At 39.8% G+C, this 22,049-nt stretch overlaps 1 protein-coding gene across 2 annotated transcripts in view; it reads right to left on the bottom strand.

Annotated features, from left to right (window-relative positions):
- LOC137436149 (calcium-dependent secretion activator 1) overlaps positions 1 to 22,049 on the bottom strand; it is a 156,906-nt gene that overhangs the window by 123,769 nt on the left and 11,088 nt on the right. For both annotated transcript variants that reach the window (XM_068129870.2, XM_078787109.1), the window contains exon 2: positions 15,074 to 15,187. In XM_068129870.2, coding sequence (XP_067985971.2) covers positions 15,074 to 15,187 — 114 coding nt within the window. The remainder of the gene's footprint in view (positions 1 to 15,073; positions 15,188 to 22,049) is intronic.

Below are 22,049 nucleotides of genomic sequence, written 5' to 3'. Positions count from 1 at the left end.
GCTCGGCAGTGACGCACGCTGAAAGAGAGTACTCAGTTTTCACTCTGGTTGTTTGTTGTACACCGCTCCTTTCCTATGCCATCTCCAGGCATTGCAAATCGTCATTGCCGGGCACCAAAGGGGGCTCGGCAGTGACGCACGCTGAAAGAGAGTACTCAGTTTTCACTCTGGTTTCTTGTTGTACACCGCACCTTTCCTATGCCATCTCCAGGCATTGCAAATCGTCATTGCTGGGCACCGAAGGGGGCTCGGCAGTGACGCACGCTGAAAGAGAGTACTCAGTTTTCACTCTGGTTGTTTTCTTGTTGTACACCGCACCTTTCCTATGCCATCTCCAGGCATTGCAAATCGTCATTGCTGGGCACCGAAGGGGGCTCGGCAGTGACGCACGCTGAAAGAGAGTACTCAGTTTTCACTCTGGTTGTTTTCTTGTTGTACACCGCACCTTTCCTATGCCATCTCCAGGCATTGCAAATCGTCATTGCTGGGCACCGAAGGGGGCTCGGCAGTGACGCACGCTGAAAGAGAGTACTCAGTTTTCACTCTGGTTGTTTTCTTGTTTTCTTTCTTTCTTGGTTGTCCGGACGATATCTCAGCCATCCTTTGAGCTAGGAAGCTGAAATTTCGGCACAGTAGTGAGCAAGTCCTTTGTCAAATACGGTATTTTTTGTTTTTTGAATAATCAATTAATTGAGGAGTTATTTAATTATTAGCGTTTAATTAAGTACTTATTTAATTAATTAAATTTCATTTATCTTCTGACCATTATTAACTCAGGCACCTTTTGAGTTAGGAAGCTGATATTTGGACATGCCAATGACCAGGTGATTTGGCTGCAAAGGATATTTTTGATTTATTAATTAATCAATTAATCGATTAATTATTTAATTATTCGATTAATGACAAAAAATTTTTTTTTTTTTAAGTTACAGATTCTGATGAAATAGTGGTAGTTTATGTGTTCTCTGACCAAATTGATTAATAATTTAATTTTTTTATGATTATTATTTATTTATTTTCATTATTAATCATTTATTTATTTTCTTTCTCATTTGGCCAATATCTCAGGCACCTTTTGAGCTGGGAAGCTAATATTTGGACATGAGTGACCAAGTGATGTGGCTATCAAGGATATTTTTGATTTATTGATTAATCATTTCATCTATTAAGTATTTATTGATTAATCGATTAATTATTTATTGAGTAATCAATTAATTATTTAATTTTTTATAAATGACTTATTTAATTAAATTTCTAAAAGATACATCTTCGGATGAAGCACTCACTACTGGTTTAGTTATGCGATTAGCCAATTGATTATGAAAATATTTTGTGATAATCTTTTATTGATTTTAATTATACAATTAATCAATCAATTAGTGTACACCTCTCCCTCCCAATGCAGCCTCAATGAGCTGCACTGCGGTATTGCCGGGCGCCGGAGGCGCCCCGGCAATGCCGCGCTGCAGCATATTTAATTATTTGGCATGGGGCGGTGTACTTTGAATGTATGTGTACTTGTTTTCTTTCTTTCTTGGTTGTCCGGACGATATCTCAGCCATCCTTTGAGCTAGGAAGCTGAAATTTCGGCACAGTAGTGAGCAAGTCCTTTGTCAAATACGGTATTTTTTGTTTTTTGAATAATCAATTAATTGAGGAGTTATTTAATTATTAGCGTTTAATTAAGTACTTATTTAATTAATTAAATTTCATTTATCTTCTGACCATTATTAACTCAGGCACCTTTTGAGTTAGGAAGCTGATATTTGGACATGCCAATGACCAGGTGATTTGGCTGCAAAGGATATTTTTGATTTATTAATTAATCAATTAATCGATTAATTATTTAATTATTCGATTAATGACAAAAAAATTTTTTTTTTTTTAGTTACAGATTCTGATGAAATAGTGGTAGTTTATGTGTTCTCTGACCAAATTGATTAATAATTTAATTTTTTTATGATTATTATTTATTTATTTTCATTATTAATCATTTATTTATTTTCTTTCTCATTTGGCCAATATCTCAGGCACCTTTTGAGCTGGGAAGCTAATATTTGGACATGAGTGACCAAGTGATGTGGCTATCAAGGATATTTTTGATTTATTGATTAATCATTTCATCTATTAAGTATTTATTGATTAATCGATTAATTATTTATTGAGTAATCAATTAATTATTTAATTTTTTATAAATGACTTATTTAATTAAATTTCTAAAAGATACATCTTCGGATGAAGCACTACTGGTTTAGTTATGCGATTAGCCAATTGATTATGAAAATATTTTGTGATAATCTTTTATTGATTTTAATTATACAATTAATCAATCAATTAGTGTACACCTCTCCCTCCCAATGCAGCCTCAATGAGCTGCACTGCGGTATTGCCGGGCGCCGGAGGCGCCCCGGCAATGCCGCGCTGCAGCATATTTAATTATTTGGCATGGGGCGGTGTACTTTGAATGTATGTGTACTTGTTTTCTTTCTTTCTTGGTTGTCCGGACGATATCTCAGCCATCCTTTGAGCTAGGAAGCTGAAATTTCGGCACAGTAGTGAGCAAGTCCTTTGTCAAATACGGTATTTTTTGTTTTTTGAATAATCAATTAATTGAGGAGTTATTTAATTATTAGCGTTTAATTAAGTACTTATTTAATTAATTAAATTTCATTTATCTTCTGACCATTATTAACTCAGGCACCTTTTGAGTTAGGAAGCTGATATTTGGACATGCCAATGACCAGGTGATTTGGCTGCAAAGGATATTTTTGATTTATTAATTAATCAATTAATCGATTAATTATTTAATTATTCGATTAATGACAAAAAATTTTTTTTTTTTTAAGTTACAGATTCTGATGAAATAGTGGTAGTTTATGTGTTCTCTGACCAAATTGATTAATAATTTAATTTTTTTATGATTATTATTTATTTATTTTCATTATTAATCATTTATTTATTTTCTTTCTCATTTGGCCAATATCTCAGGCACCTTTTGAGCTGGGAAGCTAGTTGGACATGTTTGGACATGAGTGACCAAGTGATGTGGCTATCAAGGATATTTTTGATTTATTGATTAATCATTTCATCTATTAAGTATTTATTGATTAATCGATTAATTATTTATTGAGTAATCAATTAATTATTTAATTTTTTATAAATGACTTATTTAATTAAATTTCTAAAAGATACATCTTCGGATGAAGCACTACTGGTTTAGTTATGCGATTAGCCAATTGATTATGAAAATATTTTGTGATAATCTTTTATTGATTTTAATTATACAATTAATCAATCAATTAGTGTACACCTCTCCCTCCCAATGCAGCCTCAATGAGCTGCACTGCGGTATTGCCGGGCGCCGGAGGCGCCCCGGCAATGCCGCGCTGCAGCATATTTAATTATTTGGCATGGGGCGGTGTACTTTGAATGTATGTGTACTTGTTTGTTTTCTTGTTTTCTTGGTTGTCCGGGCGATATCTCAGCCATCCTTTGAGCGAGGAAGCTGAAATTTCGGCACAATAGTGAGCAAGTCCTTTGTCAAAAACGGTATTTTTTGTTTTTTGATTAATCAATTCATTGATGAGTTATTTAATTATTAGCGATTAATTAAGTACTTATTTAATTAATTAAATTTCCTTTCTCTTCTGACCATTAACTCAGGCACCTTTTGAGTTAGGAAGCTGATATTTGCACATGCCAATGACCAGGTGATTTGGCTGCAAACACTATTTTTGATTTATTAATTAATCAATTAATCGATTAATTATTTAATTATTTGATTAATGACTAAATTTTTTTTTTTTTTTAAGTTACAGATTCTGATGAAATGGTGGTGGTTTATGTGTTCTCTGACCGAATTGATTAATAATTTAATTTTTTTATGATTATTATTTATTTATTTTCATTATTAATCATTTATTTATTTTCTTTCTCATTTGGCCAATATCTCAGGCACCTTTTGAGCTGGGAAGCTAACATTTGGACATGACTGTGACCAAGGGATGTGGCTATCAAGGATATTTTTCATTTATTGATTAATCATTTAATCGATTAATTATTTATTGATTAATCGATTAATTAATTATTTATTGATGAATAAATTAATTATTTAATTTTTTATTAATGACTTATTTAATTACATTTCTAAAAGATACATCTTCGGATGAAGCACTAGTGGTTTAGTTATGCTATTAGCCAATTGATTAAGAAAATATTTTGTGATAGTCTTATTGATTTTAATTATACAATTAATCAATCAATTAGTGTACACCTCTCCTTCCCAATGCAGCCTATATGAGCTGCACTGCGGTATTGCCGGGCGCCTAAGGCGCCCCGGCAATGCCGCGCTGTAGGATATTTAATTATTTGGCATGCGGGCGGTGTACTTTGAATGTATGTGTACTTGTTTGTTTTCTTTCTTGGTTGTCCGGACGATATCTCAGCCATCCTTTGAGCTAGGAAGCTTAAATTTCGGCACAGTAGTGAGCAAGTCCTTTGTCAAATACGGTATTTTTTGTTTTTTGAATAATCAATTAATTGAGGAGTTATTTAATTATTAGCGTTTAATTAAGTACTTATTTAATTAATTAAATTTCATTTCTCTTCTGACCATTATTAACTCAGGCACCTTTTGAGTTAGGAAGCTGATATTTGGACATGCCAATGACCAGGTGATTTGGCTGCAAAGGATATTTTTGATTTATTAATTAATCAATTAATCGATTAATTATTTAATTATTCGATTAATGACAAAAAAAAAATTTTTTTTAAAGTTACAGATTCTGATGAAATAGTGGTAGTTTATGTGTTCTCTGACCAAATTGATTAATAATTTAATTTTTTTATGATTATTATTTATTTATTTTCATTATTAATCATTTATTTATTTTCTTTCTCATTTGGCCAATATCTCAGGCACGTTTTGAGCTGGGAAGCTAATATTTGGACATGAGTGACCAAGTGATGTGGCTATCAAGGATATTTTTGATTTATTGATTAATCATTTCATCTATTAAGTATTTATTGATTAATCGATTAATTATTTATTGAGTAATCAATTAATTATTTAATTTTTTATAAATGACTTATTTAATTAAATTTCTAAAAGATACATCTTCGGATGAAGCACTACTGGTTTAGTTATGCGATTAGCCAATTGATTATGAAAATATTTTGTGATAATCTTTTATTGATTTTAATTATACAATTAATCAATCAATTAGTGTACACCTCTCCCTCCCAATGCAGCCTCAATGAGCTGCACTGCGGTATTGCCGGGCGCCGGAGGCGCCCCGGCAATGCCGCGCTGCAGCATATTTAATTATTTGGCATGGGGCGGTGTACTTTGAATGTATGTGTACTTGTTTGTTTGTTTTCTTGGTTGTTTTCTTGTTTGTTTTCTTTCTTGGTTGTCCGGACGATATCTCAGCCATCCTTTGAGCTAGGAAGCTGAAATTTCGGCACAGTAGTGAGCAAGTCCTTTGTCAAATACGGTATTTTTTGTTTTTTGAATAATCAATTAATTGAGGAGTTATTTAATTATTAGCGTTTAATTAAGTACTTATTTAATTAATTAAATTTCATTTCTCTTCTGACCATTATTAACTCAGGCACCTTTTGAGTTAGGAAGCTGATATTTGGACATGCCAATGACCAGGTGATTTGGCTGCAAAGGATATTTTTGATTTATTAATTAATCAATTAATCGATTAATTATTTAATTATTCGATTAATGACAAAAAAATTTTTTTTTTTTAAGTTACAGATTCTGATGAAATAGTGGTAGTTTATGTGTTCTCTGACCAAATTGATTAATAATTTAATTTTTTTATGATTATTATTTATTTATTTTCATTATTAATCATTTATTTATTTTCTTTCTCATTTGGCCAATATCTCAGGCACCTTTTGAGCTGGGAAGCTAATATTTGGACATGAGTGACCAAGTGATGTGGCTATCAAGGATATTTTTGATTTATTGATTAATCATTTCATCTATTAAGTATTTATTGATTAATCGATTAATTATTTATTGAGTAATCAATTAATTATTTAATTTTTTATAAATGACTTATTTAATTAAATTTCTAAAAGATACATCTTCGGATGAAGCACTACTGGTTTAGTTATGCGATTAGCCAATTGATTATGAAAATATTTTGTGATAATCTTTTATTGATTTTAATTATACAATTAATCAATCAATTAGTGTACACCTCTCCCTCCCAATGCAGCCTCAATGAGCTGCACTGCGGTATTGCCGGGCGCCGGAGGCGCCCCGGCAATGCCGCGCTGCAGCATATTTAATTATTTGGCATGGGGCGGTGTACTTTGAATGTATGTGTACTTGTTTTCTTGTTTGTTTTCTTTCTTGGTTGTCCGGACGATATCTCAGCCATCCTTTGAGCTAGGAAGCTGAAATTTCGGCACAGTCGTGAGCAAGTCCTTTGTCAAATACGGTATTTTTTGTTTTTTGAATAATCAATTAATTGAGGAGTTATTTAATTATTAGCGTTTAATTAAGTACTTATTTAATTAATTAAATTTCATTTCTCTTCTGACCATTATTAACTCAGGCACCTTTTGAGTTAGGAAGCTGATATTTGGACATGCCAATGACCAGGTGATTTGGCTGCAAAGGATATTTTTGATTTATTAATTAATCAATTAATCGATTAATTATTTAATTATTCGATTAATGACCCAAAAATTTTTTTTTTTTAAGTTACAGATTCTGATGAAATAGTGGTAGTTTATGTGTTCTCTGACCAAATTGATTACCAATTTAATTTTTTTATGATTATTATTTATTTATTTTCATTATTAATCATTTATTTATTTTCTTTCTCATTTGGCCAATATCTCAGGCACCTTTTGAGCTGGGAAGCTAATATTTGGACATAAGTGACCAAGTGATGTGGCTATCAAGGATATTTTTGATTTATTGATTAATCATTTCATCTATTAATTATTTATTGATTAATCGATTAATTATTTATTGAGTAATCAATTAATTATTTAATTTTTTATAAATGACTTATTTAATTAAATTTCTAAAAGATACATCTTCGGATGAAGCACTAGTGGTTTAGTTATGCGATTAGCCAATTGATTATGAAAATATTTTGTGATAATCTTTTATTGATTTTAATTATACAATTAATCAATCAATTAGTGTACACCTCTCCCTCCCAATGCAGCCTTAATGAGCTGCACTGCGGTATTGCCGGGCGCCGGAGGCGCCCCGGCAATGCCGCGCTGCAGCATATTTAATTATTTGGCATGGGGCGGTGTACTTTGAATGTATGTGTACTTGTTTCACATTTTGTTATGTTGCAGCCTTATGCTGAAATCGTTTAAATTCATTTTTCCCCTCATCAATCTGCACTCAATACCCCATAATGACAGAGAAAACAGGATTTTAGAAAGTTTTGCAAATTTATTAAAAAGAAAAAACTGAAATATCACATTTACGTAAGTATTCAGACCCTTTGCTATGACACTTGAAATTTAGCTCAGGTGCCTCCCATTTCTCTTGATCATCTTTGAGATGTTTCTACACCTTGATTGGAGTCCACCTGTGGTAAATTCAATTGATTGGACATGATTTGGAAAGGCACACACCTGTCTATATAAGGTCTCACAGCTGACAATGCATATCAGAGCAAAAACCAAGCCATGAGGTCGAAGGAACTGCCTACAGAGCTCAGACACAGGATTGTGTCGAGGCACAGATCTGGGGAAGCCTATAAAAAAAATTCTGCTGCATTGAAGGTTCCCAAGAGCACAGTGGCCTCCATAATTCTTAAATGGAAGAAGTTTGGAACAACCAGGAGTCTTCCTAGAGCTGGCCGCCCGGCCAAACTGAGCAATCGGGGAAGAAGGGCCTTGGTAATAGAGGTGACCAAGAACCCGATGGTCACTCTGGCTGAGCTCGAGATCCTGTGTGGAGATGGGAGAAACTTCCAGAAGGACAACCATCACTGCAACACTCCACCGATCTGGGCTTTATGGCAGAGTGGCCAGACGGAAGCCTCTCCTCAGTGAAAGACACATGAAAGCCCACAGAATCTTGTTTCTCACAGTCTGAGAGTCCTTTAGGTGCTTTTTTTGCAAACTCCATGCGGGCTTTCATGTGTCGGATGAAGTTGTATATTTGTCCCCGTCATGAGGGGTCGGGCATGTTATTTAGCTCGGGGATTAGGTTAAGTAATTCCCTGTTCGTCGTTCCCTTTGCGATTTATGCTTCGTCCCTTTTGGCACCACCCCATAGACAGTAGCACAGGAAATGCCCATTAACTGCATTAGTCACAATAAAACCAACCGGAAGCCAGTTCTGAGCAATGCCGATGGACACCACCATCTACATCACCACGAAGGCCGAGCAGGCCGTAGACACACCCAGAGGGACAGTGATTGGGTGGGAGTTGACCAACAGGAAGGCCGGGGTAAGAAGGGACACGCTGATTGGCAAAGTACGACCGATGACATCAGAGGCGGACTGCGTGTTGAGTGGTGGAGAGCTGAGCCTGTGGTGTTGGCCGGCAGGGATTGGAGGAGATGCGCCGATGACATCAGAGCCAGGATGTAAAAACCATGTCTGACCGGCATTTTCAGTCTTGCTCCATTTTCCCTCTTGCCCTCCTGTCTCTCTTCTCCCTTTTGGCTTTCTCGTTCTGGACCTCGGGAACTATTATGCTTGGGCCGACCGTGTCAAAGACGCCACCAGGAGATGTGCAGAGGCAACAGGAAGAGCCGTGGCCCAGGAACTGCGGTTCTCCGTGTGAACGGGCACAGCTTGCTGCTGCAGCGTGATGAGGCCGGGGTGAGCGAGACACCCAGTGAGGCCTAGCAGAGCTCGAAAGAGCGGACTGTGGCCTTCATCCCACCAAGAATGCCGCCGGGTCCGGACTGCGCACACGGGGCCTTGGCGATTCCTGACAAGGCTCAAGCCGCTCGCAGATAAGTGCAATAAATAATCACACTATTCCTTTCTAACATTATTTTATCCCTTTGTCTGTGTTTAAGTCTGGTGTGAAGGATCCCGTTTAGGAATTTAGTTTTACTGTCGCGTTTTCTGGTTATCGGCATTTCTTTTAATAAACCCTTTTGTTATTTTTGTACATTTCTCTGTCCGTGTTTGTTTGAGTTATTCTTTGCAGGTTTTGGGGTTGCCGACGGGATTGACAGGTAAGGCTCTTCAGCGTTTTCCCTTTCCTCTTCCTTCCTCCCCCGCATATATATATATATAAAGGTCCGCATTTGATCAGGCGCCTCAGAGTTAAAAGCTCGCTATTAGCTATCCATTCCTTGGAGAGATTTTTATCACCAGGAAAACAACAATATTGTTACGTTTGTGGGGAGGGGGCGGGTGGGGGGGGAGGTGGGTAGGGGTAGGTAATGAAATACCTTAGTCCAGATATAATTGTATAGATTAGCGTGCCCCGAATGTCACGAAGAAGAACAAGAAGAACCTTCATGTAACCAAGTAGGCCTTCATGTACACGACCGGTCAAAAGTTTTAGAACACCTCAATTTTTCCAGTTTTTATTGAAATTTACGCAGTTTAATGTCTCAATGTACTCTGAAATTAAGCATAGAACAAATAAGCAATTGGAGATAAAAAAGAAATCATAGAATCATTTTGTTTAACAAAATTTAATTTAAATTTTTGACTCAGCAAAGTGGCCACCTTTTGCAGATATAACCACCGAACACACTCGTGGCATTCGTTCTCCAATGGAAATCAAATATTGTTTGGGCAGTTCTTCCCAACACTGTTGCAGAAGTTCCCACAAATGTGTTGCACTTGTAGGTTGCTTTGCTTTCACCCTTCTGTCCAGTTCATCCCAAACCAGCTCGATGGGGTTTAAGTCTGGAGACTGTGCTGGTCATTCCATGATTTGAAGCCTACCATCTTGTTCTTTTCCTCGAAGGTAGTTTTGGCATAGCCTGGAGGTGTGTTTAGGGTCATTATCTTGCTGTAGGATGAACCCCTGACCAACTAGGCATATACCAGAGGGTATTGCATGGCGCTGCAAAATGCTGTGGTAGCCCTTTTGGTTCAGGGTACCAGTCACTCTGTGCAAGTGACCGACTCTGGATCCAACCAAAGAGCCCCAAACCATCACACTTCCTCCTCCATTTTTGAAAGTTGGTGTCACACACTGAGGAACCATCCTTTCGCCAACTCGACGGCGTACAAAAACCCTGCGTGATGAACCATTAAGATTTCAAATTTTGATTCATTGGTCCATTGGTCCATAAGACCTTCTTCCAGTCTTCAGTAGTCCACTGGCAGTGCTTCATGGCCCAGGCAAGCCTCTTTTTCTTATTTTGCCATCTTAGCAATGGCTTTCTTACTGCCACTTGACCTGTCAAACCTGCAGCTCAAAGTCTTCTCTTCACAGTTGAAACTGAGACTTGCTTACTTCGACCAGTGTTAAGCTGTGCTTGAAGCTGTTGTCCTGTGAGCCGCCTATCACGCAAGCTGTTGACTCTCAGAAACTTGTCTTCTGATTCTGTTGTGGCTTTGGGTCTGCCAGACCTCTTCCTGTCAGAGTTTCCTCCAGTTTCCAACATACTACTTCCTGCAGTGCAATATTGTCCAAATAATGCTTCAGAAGGTGTAATAACAGTCTCTTCCAATACAGCTTTTATACACACAGGGGGTTTGTAATCAAGTAGTAAGCAGAGGTTGGGACACCTGCAGGAATTGTTTGCATCAACTTTCAAGGCTTAATTTATTTACATTGCTGCAGAACAGCTGTAAGTTATTAACCCATTACTTGTTCCCTGAAGAAGGCCTTTTTTTTTTTACAATATAACTGTGCAATTTACATTATTTTCCCGTTTTTGCTAACCTAAACATTTTTTTTTTTAACCTCGTGCAGTTTACTGTTTACCTTTGTACCATTTCAGGTTATTCACTGGACATTAAACTGCGTAAATTTCAATAAAAACTGGAATAACTGAGGTGTTCTAAAACTTTTGACCGGTAGTGTAAGAATCCATTCGGCTGCATGTCCGGTAAGATTGTATATGTGTCTCCATGCGAGGGGTGAAGCTATGCTAATTACGTAGGGCTTAAGAATAATCCCCAGGGTGTAATTGTCCTTGTGATTTTTCCCTTCGTTCTTATAAAGCACACTCGGCCAGCCTTGACCTCGGCAAATTACAACACCGACAAGCCCGACAGAAAATTGAAGACTGAAGTGGTGGGGCACTGGGATTGGTTTGAGGGTGATGTCAGCGAAAAGAGGGGAGGGTGCGTCGTCTCTGTCTCTCTCTCTCTCGGCTTTGGTCGTGGGCTGTCACATTTTGCCTATGTGGGCACTTGTGAGGAGATCTGTGAAATCTTTTCGTGCTTTTTGGGAGCTTTGGAAATGGAAGGGAGGAGGTTTTGGCGGCTGTGTTGTTCTTCTGAGGCGGAGGAGGCTGCAAGCGAGCCGAAGGAGGTCGTCCTGTCTGCTTGCCTCACGCTGGTGGCTGCTAAGGGTGCAGCGCCACTGCCATCTTGTGTGCTTCCCGTGCAGTGGCTTCGAGCTTCAACGACCACCAAGATCCCAAAGCTCTCGCCGAGACCAGACCTGAGTGCCAGTGGAAACATTATTTATTTTAATTTTATCATTCCCCTTGTCTTTATGATTTATGGGAGTGAGACATGGGTAATGAACGTAAAGCAGCAACGAAGGCTGGAAAGGGTGGAAATGCGAATGGTTCAGTGGATGTGTGGAGTATCATTGAGAGAGAAGAAGACAAATGATGAATTGCGAAAGATGATGGGAATAGAGCCTGTGATTGATGCTGTGAAGAGAAACAGGTTGAGATGGTTTGGTCATGTGTTGAAAAAGGATAAAAGTGACTGGGTGAGCAGAGCGATGGAAATGAATGTAGAAGGAGGTAGAGGTTGGGGAAGAACGAGAGAGACTTGGCTAAAGATGGTCGAAGAAGAAATGCGGGCAAGGGGGTTAACAAGGGGAGATGCAGAAAATAGGGCAAAATGGAGAAGATTGTCATGGGGACCGCAAGGCTAACCCCCACTCTTGCAGGGAAAATGGCCTTAAAATGCCTGTTGTTGTTGTTGTTGTTGTATTCCCCTTGTCTGTATACGAGTCCATGGGGAGGGTCCCTCATTTAGGAATTTTAGATTTTACCGTACATTTCTTTGTTATCCCGGCATATATTTTCATTAAATCCTTATTTGTTGCATTTCCAATTTCTTGTCCTGTACATTTATTTGTTTGTGGGTTTGTGGACTAAACCCCCGTTGCATCCGTCCATTCAATTAAGACCACGCGGACCTCCATTTCCTTGCGTGCTATAAAGAGATAACACCGCCATAGTTTGAGTAAACGCCTCGGAGTTAAAGCTCGGTCGGCCATCCGTCACCCTGAGGTCTTCACTACAGGGTAGACACACAACAATATCATATAAAATTTACATGGCTCAAAGTGTCAGATTATTGAGTGTCAGATTATTTTACATGAATACTCAGATTATCTCAAGTGTCTCATTCATAATCATTAATACTCAATCAGATTATCTCATTAATAATCAAGTGCCAGATTATTTTACATTAATACTCCCCTCTGAGTTTAGGCGGTCGACGCTCTGAACCTGGCTGTGGCCGAGTCATACCAAAAACATAAACAATGGTTCGTGCTGCTTCCTTGCTTGATGCTTTGCTCAGCATTTTAAAAGGATAGAGCAAGGAAAAGCAACTACAGGTTGGCAACAGGTTGCATAGGTTTTGATGGGCATAATGGTATCCTCCATTGTTAAAGTTCCTCAAAAGGGAAGTTATATTATTGCCTCCTATGTTTTCACCCATGTCTGTTTGTTACTTGTGAAAATCGAAGATTTTCAAGAACTGTATATATATTGATTGGTCGCGTGTGTTATTCTCTCTGTCTGTATGTTTGTTTGTATGTCAATCGCCTACAGGTCACAATTTAAAAGTCTCTTTGAAACTTCACCAAACGGTTGAGATTGCCATAAGGAAGAAGCCTATTGAATTTTGAGGTCAAAAGGTCAACATAGGCCAAAAGTCAACTTAAGGTGGAATTTCTAAAATCCTTAATTTTCATCTGATTGACTTGAAATTTGAAGAGGATTTGCACGTCAGGTCTCTGAAATCAATGCCTACAGGTCACAATTCCAAACTAATCGTCATGAAACTTTACCAAGCTGGAGAGGTAGACACAACTGAGAAGCATATTGATTTTGAGGGGTCAAAGGTCGAATTTCTAAAATCGTCATTTTTCATCCGATTGATTTAACAGTTGAACATTATTTGCATTTTTGAGTCACTCAATTGGAAAAACAACTATTTTGAGGTCAAAGGTCAACTCAAGGTAAAACTTTACGAAAATCCATTTTCGGCTGAAAAATCATCAATCATCCTCTTAGTTTGAAAATTAAACAGCAATTGCATAGTACATCACTGAATTGGGAAAGCAACTAGTTGAAGTCAAAAGGTCAAAGGTCAACTTAAGGCCAAACTTCTAAAATCATCATTTTTCATCTGAAAAATAATCAATTTTCAACCGATTGACCTGAGTGTGGAAGAAGATCGTCAATTTTAATCTTAATGAAATGGACAATTTGATGCATCTATGGAATCATTTTTGGGTGTTTCAGGTCAAAATAGGCATTTTGTCAAATTTATCAACTTTGTCAAATTTCTAAAATTGTCAATTTTCATCAGACTTGAATTTTGAACAGGATTTTCATATCCGCACACTGATTTCAACCATCAATTATTTTTGAGGTCAACATCGGCCAAATTGTCAGAGGCCAAAAATCAACAACTTCGGTGGAATTTCAAAAATCCTCAATTTTCATCCGATTGACTTGAAATTTGAACAGGATTTGGATATTTGGGTTTTGAATTCAACCAATTAGTTTGAGGTCAAATTTGTTTTAGGGATTTCACAAGCATCATTCTCTGCATGACGTCTTTCTAGTTTGTTGTTGGTTGGTTGGTTGGTTGTGCGAGGATATCTCAAAAAGTTGCTGCTGGATTTGGATGAAATTTGGTGAACAAGTTTGGAGTGTGACAAAGCCGAATCGACTCGATTTTGGTGTAGATCTGGATCTGGATCCAGATACAATGATTTTTTGATTTTTTAAAAAATGACCACCATTGAGAATTGGGGCCCAAACGGAAATACAGCACGATATTATCGTATTCATGCAATAGAATATTATTATGCATATGTATTTCTGTTTAAACTTGTGATGCAGTACTACTTTTAATATCTAGTAAAAGTGTCAAGTTGGATTTTATTTAGTGTTTAGTAAAGAGGAGGGTATCAGGTATACAGAGAAGAGAGAGGGGGCACAGTCTAAAAGATTTGAGAACCATTAATCTAGCTTATGGGCCGACAGGATGGCATAGAGGTATACATACTCTCCTCAGAGCTGCCGAGCCTGGGTTTGAACCCAAATATAAAACTGTAATCCCGGTGTTTAACAGGCAGGGCGATTCATCAGTGTGTGTATCGTTCCTCGGATGGACATTAAACAGGCGTCCCGTCTGCCAGCATTAGTTGGTGGACGTTAAAGATCCCACCGCCATACAAACGAAGAAGATTCTAGCTTACAATATGACAAGTGGGTCAGAACAATTTATACTCTTCAAACATCTCTGCAAATATGGTTTGTCAACCTAATTTCATACTTCATTATCTTACTTCCAATAGGTATAGGAACCCATCAAGCAATTGGAAAATGGCATTAACAATCAGGCACAGCAGCATCCATCAGAGACTTTGTGGAATATTAGCAATTTCCTCATCGTCCATCATAATTGGGACATCTTCCAAACACAGCTTCTTCTTCACGCCTGAAGTTAACGTTCTTCAAAGTCAAGATAATACAGTAGAATAGTAGATCGATTGCAATACGGTCCTCCAGAAGCTTTGAAGACAAAAGTTCACGTTATTGTGTCCTTAATAAAATCATGCACCTCACCGTGCTCGAGGTGACACAACAGAAAATGATTCTTAAACAAACAAACTTCCTTTGCTAGCAAATCACAAAACAAAATGGACTGATTATCACGTACCTCGTAGTATTCCTGGATGATGGAGCAGAAGCTTTCATCAGCAGGGATGTTGGACTTCTCTTCGAGGAAGTTCCAAACTTTTATTTTGAACGCAAATAGTTGTTGCTTGCTTATCTGCAGGAAGGGGAAGGTGATGTATATGATGTAGTAACAAACACTTCATATCGTCCATCACTCTCCCAATCATTTCCAATCACCATCATGGAGGTACTCACAAAATGTACTCACGGATCGTTGCTCAGATACAGTGGTACCAGGAAATGTTACCTTTCGGAGCAGGCCATTCACGAATCTGGCTGCTATGTTTGCATTCGATTTCTGAACATTTATCATGCAAGAAGCAGTTACCTTTGATAACGATCCGTCCTTCAATTTACCCTCCAACACACAATAGTCGATTTGTGTGCCAGCAACTTGTCCAAATCCCAAATGATCTTGCTCCCTTGAGAATAGACCTGACCACTTTCATCTTCATAAAGACCCTTCCCGATCTGTTCATGCCCCGTCTTGCCAGCCGCATGGGGGGGACCAGACTGTGAATCTCAAATCAAAATGATTTGAATTAATTACTTGTTAATTAAATGAATACAAATAAATTCAATGGGAACTCAATGGAGAGCATACCTCCACCTGGTTGGCCATTGCACTCAATGGTGAAGAATCACTTAAAAATTCCTCGAGCTGGATCCGAATCTGGATATTCACCAAAATTGAATCGATTCGTCCTTGTCACACACACAACCTGTCCAACAAGTTTCGTCCAAATCCATCGATAACTTTTTGAGATATCCTGCTATGTATCGTTTTTGGCCCCATCTCCCAATGGTGAAGAATCAATTACAAAATTAAATAATTCTCATATCGGAATCGAATCCGGATCTTCACAAAAATCTAATCATTTCGTCGGTGTCACATATGCTACATCTCTGCCAAATTTCGTCCGAATCTGTCCACAAGCTTTTGAGATATTCTGTTCACAAACGGACAGACAGACAAAGACAGACAGACATGGGTGAAAACATAACCTTCATCCACCACCTTTTGTGGCAGAGATAATTGCAGCATCACGTTGATGAGATTTGGACGAAGGCCGGAAAAGTTTAATGTTTGTTAGTCTATGTATACTAAGAGTGAGCGACGCTTTTGTTGTGAGCGACACCCCACAGCAGAACATGTAATACTGTACTTTGATTATTGCCCCACAGACGCGAAGCAAAAAGCGCGGTTAAGCAATTGGTTCATGCCCGTCTGTCCGTCCATCCAACCACCCATCCATCCATCCATCCGTCAGTTCATGATCGAGGAAGAGCTCGTTTAAATCAATCAATTGATTTAAATGACAAGTTTGCCGTTTTACTGTACTTTGTATTTGGATTTGCCCCGATCGCTCATGCGCAGAAAGGAGTGACATCATCTTTTTTTACTCTGTCTGTCTGGCAGTCAAACAAAATAAATAAATAAAATTCCAAACAGGAAACCGGTTATAGTATCGTGGTCAAGGCAGGACAGGAGCTTGGTATCATTGGACCTCACCCATTAAGGGAAGGTGAGGAGAGGAAGATGCTTGAACACTGTAGAACACAAATTGCCTTCGTAATACTTCCAAGAACCATGCAGGTGGTGAACAGCAATCTTCAAGTCTTTCCACAGATTCTCAATGGGATTAAAGTCTTGATTTATTGGCTGGGCCACTCAAGGACATTCACGTTCTTGTTCTGAAGCCATTCCAGTGTTGCTTTGGCTGTATGTTTGGGGTCATTGTCCTGTTGGAACATAAATCTTCGCCACAATCTAAAGTCTTTTGAACTCTGACGCAGGTTCTCGTCAAGGATTTTCCTGTATTTGGCTCCGTTAATTGTTCCCTCTATCCCCACACATCTCCTAGTCTCTGCTGCTGAAAATCATCCCCATAGCATGATACTGCCACCGCCATGCTTCACAGTAGGGATGGTGTTAGATGGGTGGTGAGCTGTGCTCGGTTTTTGCCAGATGTAGCACTATGCAATCAGGCCAAAGAGTTCAATTTTTATCTCATTAGACCACAAAATCTTTTTCCTCATGCTCTCAGTCTTTCACGTGCCTTTTTTGCAAACTCCAGTTGTGCTATCATGTGCCTTTTTCTCAGGAGTAGCTTCCGCCTGACCACTCTCCCCAAAAAGATAGATTTGTGAAGTGCTACAGAGATTGTTGTCCTTCCAGCAGGTTCTCAGACAAGGAACTCTAATTCTGTCAGTGGTCATTGGATTCTTGGATTCTCATCTCCCTGATGTCCTTCTTATTCAGTTGCTCAGTTTGTTCGGACGGCCAGCTCTCGGAAGAGTCTGGGTAGTTCATATTCTTTCCATTTCCTAATGATGGAGCTCACTGATGGAGCTCCTAATGATGGAGCTCTTAGGAACTTTCACCACTCTAGAAATGGTTTTATACCCTTCCCCAGATCTAAGCCTCCTCACAATTCTATCTTGGAGTTCTACAGACAGTTCCTCGGATTTGATGGTAGAGTTTCTGCTCTGACATGCACTGTCCACTGTGGGACCTTATATAGAAAGGTATTTTTCTTTCAAAATCATGTCCAATCAATTCATTTGGCCACAGGTGGACACCAATCAAGTTGTTGACATCTCAAGGATGATCTCAATGGAAATTGAATACTCCAATTTGGAGTGTCATAGCAAAGTGGTTGAATATGTATTGATTCAAGACATTTCAGCTTTTCAATTTTAATTATGTTGCAAAAATTTCTAAAAATAAAAATACAAACTCCACTTGGACATCATGGGGTATTATGTGTAGATCCCGGTGTTTCATCATGGGGTGTGGAGGAGGGCAACCCAGATGTTGGCTCTGGGGTCCCACACACAAGGGGAAAGGGCACCCACAAAGCAGGGTTCTGGAAAATCTGGGCACAAAAATATGATGCTGTGAGGGATCATTGATGCACAGAAGAATGGACAGTGATTGTGACGTAAATCACGAGGACCTGGATTTATTTTTTTTGTGTACAAGATCGAGGCTCGTGAAAGCAAACATCAATCACAAAAAAGGACAAACGGACACACAAAGCATACAATAAGGGGAGCGGGAGACAAGATGGGGAGAGAGAGAGAAGCACACAAGTACAGCAGCAGAGAACAGGGACAACGGAAGATACGTGGGAGGGAGAGGGCTTGGGGGGAGGAGGCATGGGAAGGCGGAGGAGGAGGGTGGGAAAGGTATAAAACACATGGGCACTGCCAGAACTTCCAGGAAGGAAAGAAGTCGGGATTTCCAAAAATAAAAGTGGATCTGGGGTGAATTAACGGGGGAAGAAGAGATCAAGGTTTTGGATGGGGCAGACAAGAGATGGTGGTGAACAGCTGTTTTAAAGACCTGGAGGGAGGAGTGGGATTGAAGAGAGTGAGGGAGTTTGTTCCAGAGGTGGGAGTAAAGAGGAATGAAGGAGTGAAGGTGAGCAGAGAGTCTTGATTTTGGCAATTTCACCAGATGAGGGTTACTGGCAGATCTTGTGTGACCTGTAGGAATATTTGGGGGACAGAGCACAGATAGAGCTGGGGGTGCTAGGCCAGATAGGAGTCGGTAGAAGACAGAAAGACCACCTACCTGCCTGTGGTGAGTGAGTGAAAGGCCCTCGGAGTTAGCTTCATCGTGGGAGATTGCAATGATCTGAAAGCTTTGGTTTCAACAGCGTGAAGTCGAGCTGGGTGTGAGGCAGGAGCACCAGCCCAGAGGGGAGAACAGTATTCCATTGAGCTGCAGATGAAAGCCTTGTATGTGGTGAGGAGCTCAGGTGTGCCAAGACTTCACACGACGCAGGATGCCAAGTCGGCGACTGACTTTGGAGGCCAGATTTGAAATATGGTTTTCCAAGGAAAGATCATGGCAGATAGTGAGACCCAAAAGCTTGAGTGACAACTTCTTGGAGAGGATTGTTCAGAAAGTAGATGGGAGAGTTGTCCAGTCAGTCTTTTCGGAGAGACATAGTAGGAGTGTGAGATTTGTCAGGATTGAAAGATATGTTAACCAGTCTGATTTTGTCCAGGTCTGCAAAGAGTGAGGAGGCTGCAGACTGCCGATCTGAGGGATGAGGAATGGGGCGGCAGAGAGTGGAGTCATCAGCAAAGTGATAGAGAGGATTTTCAAGAGAGTCAGAGAGATCATTGATGAAGATCAGAAAAAGCACAGGGCCCAGAACACTGCCTTGGGGAACTCCAGCCTGAACAGAAAGGGGAGATGAGAGAACCCCATTCAGGGCCACATGTTGACAAAGACGAGAGAGGAAGTCCGTCGAGATTTCCATGGATACCATAGGAGGAGAGTTTGGTGAGCAGAGCGGGGTGCCAGACTGTATCGAAGGCATGTGATATGTCAAGGGAGACAGCTCTAATTTCCTATTTGGCATTGAGGACCTCCATCCATTGTTGAGACAGCAGAAGCAGCATGTCCAGAGTAGAGTGACCTGGTCTGAAACCATATTGATGATCAGAGATCAAGCCATTGGAGAAGAGGAAAGATTTGATATCCAAAGCAATGATTGATTCCATGACTTTGCTGATAATTGGGAGAAGGCTGATCGGTCTGTAGTTGCAAGGATCTGTTTTTGCACCTTTTTTGTGTAAGGCGGTGATGTTGGCTGATTTCCAAGCTGATAGCAGATGACCTTGAGCAAAAGAGAGGGTGAAGAGAACAGAAAGAGGGAGTGAAAGAGCAGCAGAGCAGGATTTTGGGACCCGTGGGCTGATGCCGTCTGGTCCAGTTGCAGAATCAGAGTCGAGGATTGACAGAAACTTCTCCACCTTGTCAGGAGAAAAGGCCACAGAGTCCAGGAGCAGCTGGGTATGACTGGGTATGGTGGGCACAGAGAGGGATGGGTTTGGGACACAATATTTTGAGGCAAGCACAGAGTTGAGGCATTCAGCTTTTTCACGTGCGGAGTCCGCTGTGTAGATGTTTGAGGTAAGCGAGGGGATGGAAGGGGAACAAACACCAGAAACAGGCAAACACCAGAAACAGATTTGACCAGACGTCACCAGGATTTGGAAGAGGGAGACAGGTTTGAGAGTTCAGTTTTGAGAGTGGAGAGATATTGTTTCCTGGCTCTCCTGAGGGTGGACACACTTGTTTTGGGCTTTGTGAAAGGAAATGAGATTTCCTTCCGTTGGATTTGCTTTCCAGGAGGCCAAGGCAAGTTGTTTCAGGGCAACTGCCTCACCACAAGAGTCAGTGTACCATGGACGGGAGGAATGGTATGACAACTGAAGATGAGATGGGATAAATCTGTGCATGAGAGAGACAGCAATTTACTTTGGAAGAATTCCCAGGATGAGTTGATGTCAGAGGCGGTAGAGATGGGAGACCAGTCCAGATGATTGATGGCTGCTTGAAGACCATGCCAGTTGGCCTGAGTGAAATGCCAGACTCGTCGGCGCTGAGGAGGCTCTCTGAGAATGGTCAGAGAGATGTCTACTTTAACAAGCACATGATCAGATGAGCCGACTGGAGCAGAAGAAGAGCAGCAGACATTTGCAGGGAAGTTAATCATAACCAAGTCCAGAAGAGAAGATGCTCCATTGACTGAGATCCAGGTTGGGAAATTGACAGATTGTGTCAGTCCCAATGAGTCGCAGAAGTCCTTTGCTGAGGAACCATGGCTGGTGAGAGAGGTACCCACACCCAGCCAACTGGCATGATGACAATTGAAATCACCACATATGAGGAAGAGAGAGTTGAGATGAGTAGATTGAAGTTGGTCCATATTATCAGACAGCGAGATGTAGATTGAGTCATCACTGTTTGGTGGACGGTACAACACACATATGAACAAAAGGTGGAAGCTAAGGGGAAGCAGTAGCCAGAGGTACTCCTGGGAGTGAGGTGGAGAAAGGGCAGTGCAAGGAGAGTGAGGAAGAGTTTTTTCAGGAAGATAAATTAATTATAAAAGTGTGTATGATCCTTTTGTGATTATCCCACGGATGAGGCCGGATGAGGGCTTGTAAAAAGAAAGGTCTTGTCAGGAAAGAACAACAACAAATAAGTTCATATCTTCTGTGGGGAAAACAAACACAAAGCTGGTTGACATGTTGTATAATAACACTAGTATGGAATTAAAAACAAGTTTTAGTGGTGGCGGCCCTGACATGTTGATTGCCCTGGGGGCCCATACCACTCTTAATCCGGACCTGCATGCGTTTGTCTGTTTTGTCCATAGTTTACATAAAAAAAGTACATTGATGTCTATTGTCTACCAATGTCTTTGTTCTGCATGTGATTCATGTACAAGCTCCTAAATGCACCTTAGATGACTATAAAATAAAATAAACCAAATATATTGTGCAAATTGTTTTTGTAAACCTGCTGGATGGTACTTGTAAAATAAGGGCAATACCCCTGGAGCTCACCTGGTTGAATAAAGCAGTAGTACACGACACCAAGTAAAGGTGTTTTAAACCCATTTCAATGGTTGTTACAAGACAGGGCAGCATGAAGAATCATACCAACATAATCATGAGACTTTAAACAAACAAGAAAAAATACCCATTTTGGAGGGCCAAACCTGCACATACGTTCACCCCCGGTAGACCCCCAAGTATTATTTGTGCCAAGTGTTACAGATTCGTCACTTCCGTTGTTGTGGTTTTCATCCACTGTAAACATTTTTGATTCCATGTACTATTATTGTTGTCATTTAAGGGAGATAGAGGTTACTATTTTCAAAAGGTAAAAAAGTTAATGTTTGAAATGAAACCGGAACTAGACGACGACGAAGAGGAGGAAGGAAAAGAAGGCGGAGCGAGTGAGACGGACAAGAAGCCTAGTTGCTTTGAGGTCTGGAGCGAACGTTGGCGAACGAGAGTCACAAGTGAGCTTTGGGTTTCCCGGGAAAGGGATTCCTGCGACAGAGTTGTTATCTCTGTGACAGATCAACCTGCGTGTCAGGTTTTGCGGTCGATTCCGAAGAGAATCGTTGGACTGCCGTTAC

The sequence above is a fragment of the Myxine glutinosa genome, chromosome 11, assembly GCF_964187855.1.
Source record: "Myxine glutinosa chromosome 11, kmMyxGlut1.1, whole genome shotgun sequence".
Lineage (NCBI taxonomy): Eukaryota > Metazoa > Chordata > Myxini > Myxiniformes > Myxinidae > Myxine > Myxine glutinosa.
The sequence above is the reverse complement of the archived record's forward strand: the minus strand, read 5'-3'. Positions and strand labels throughout refer to the sequence as shown.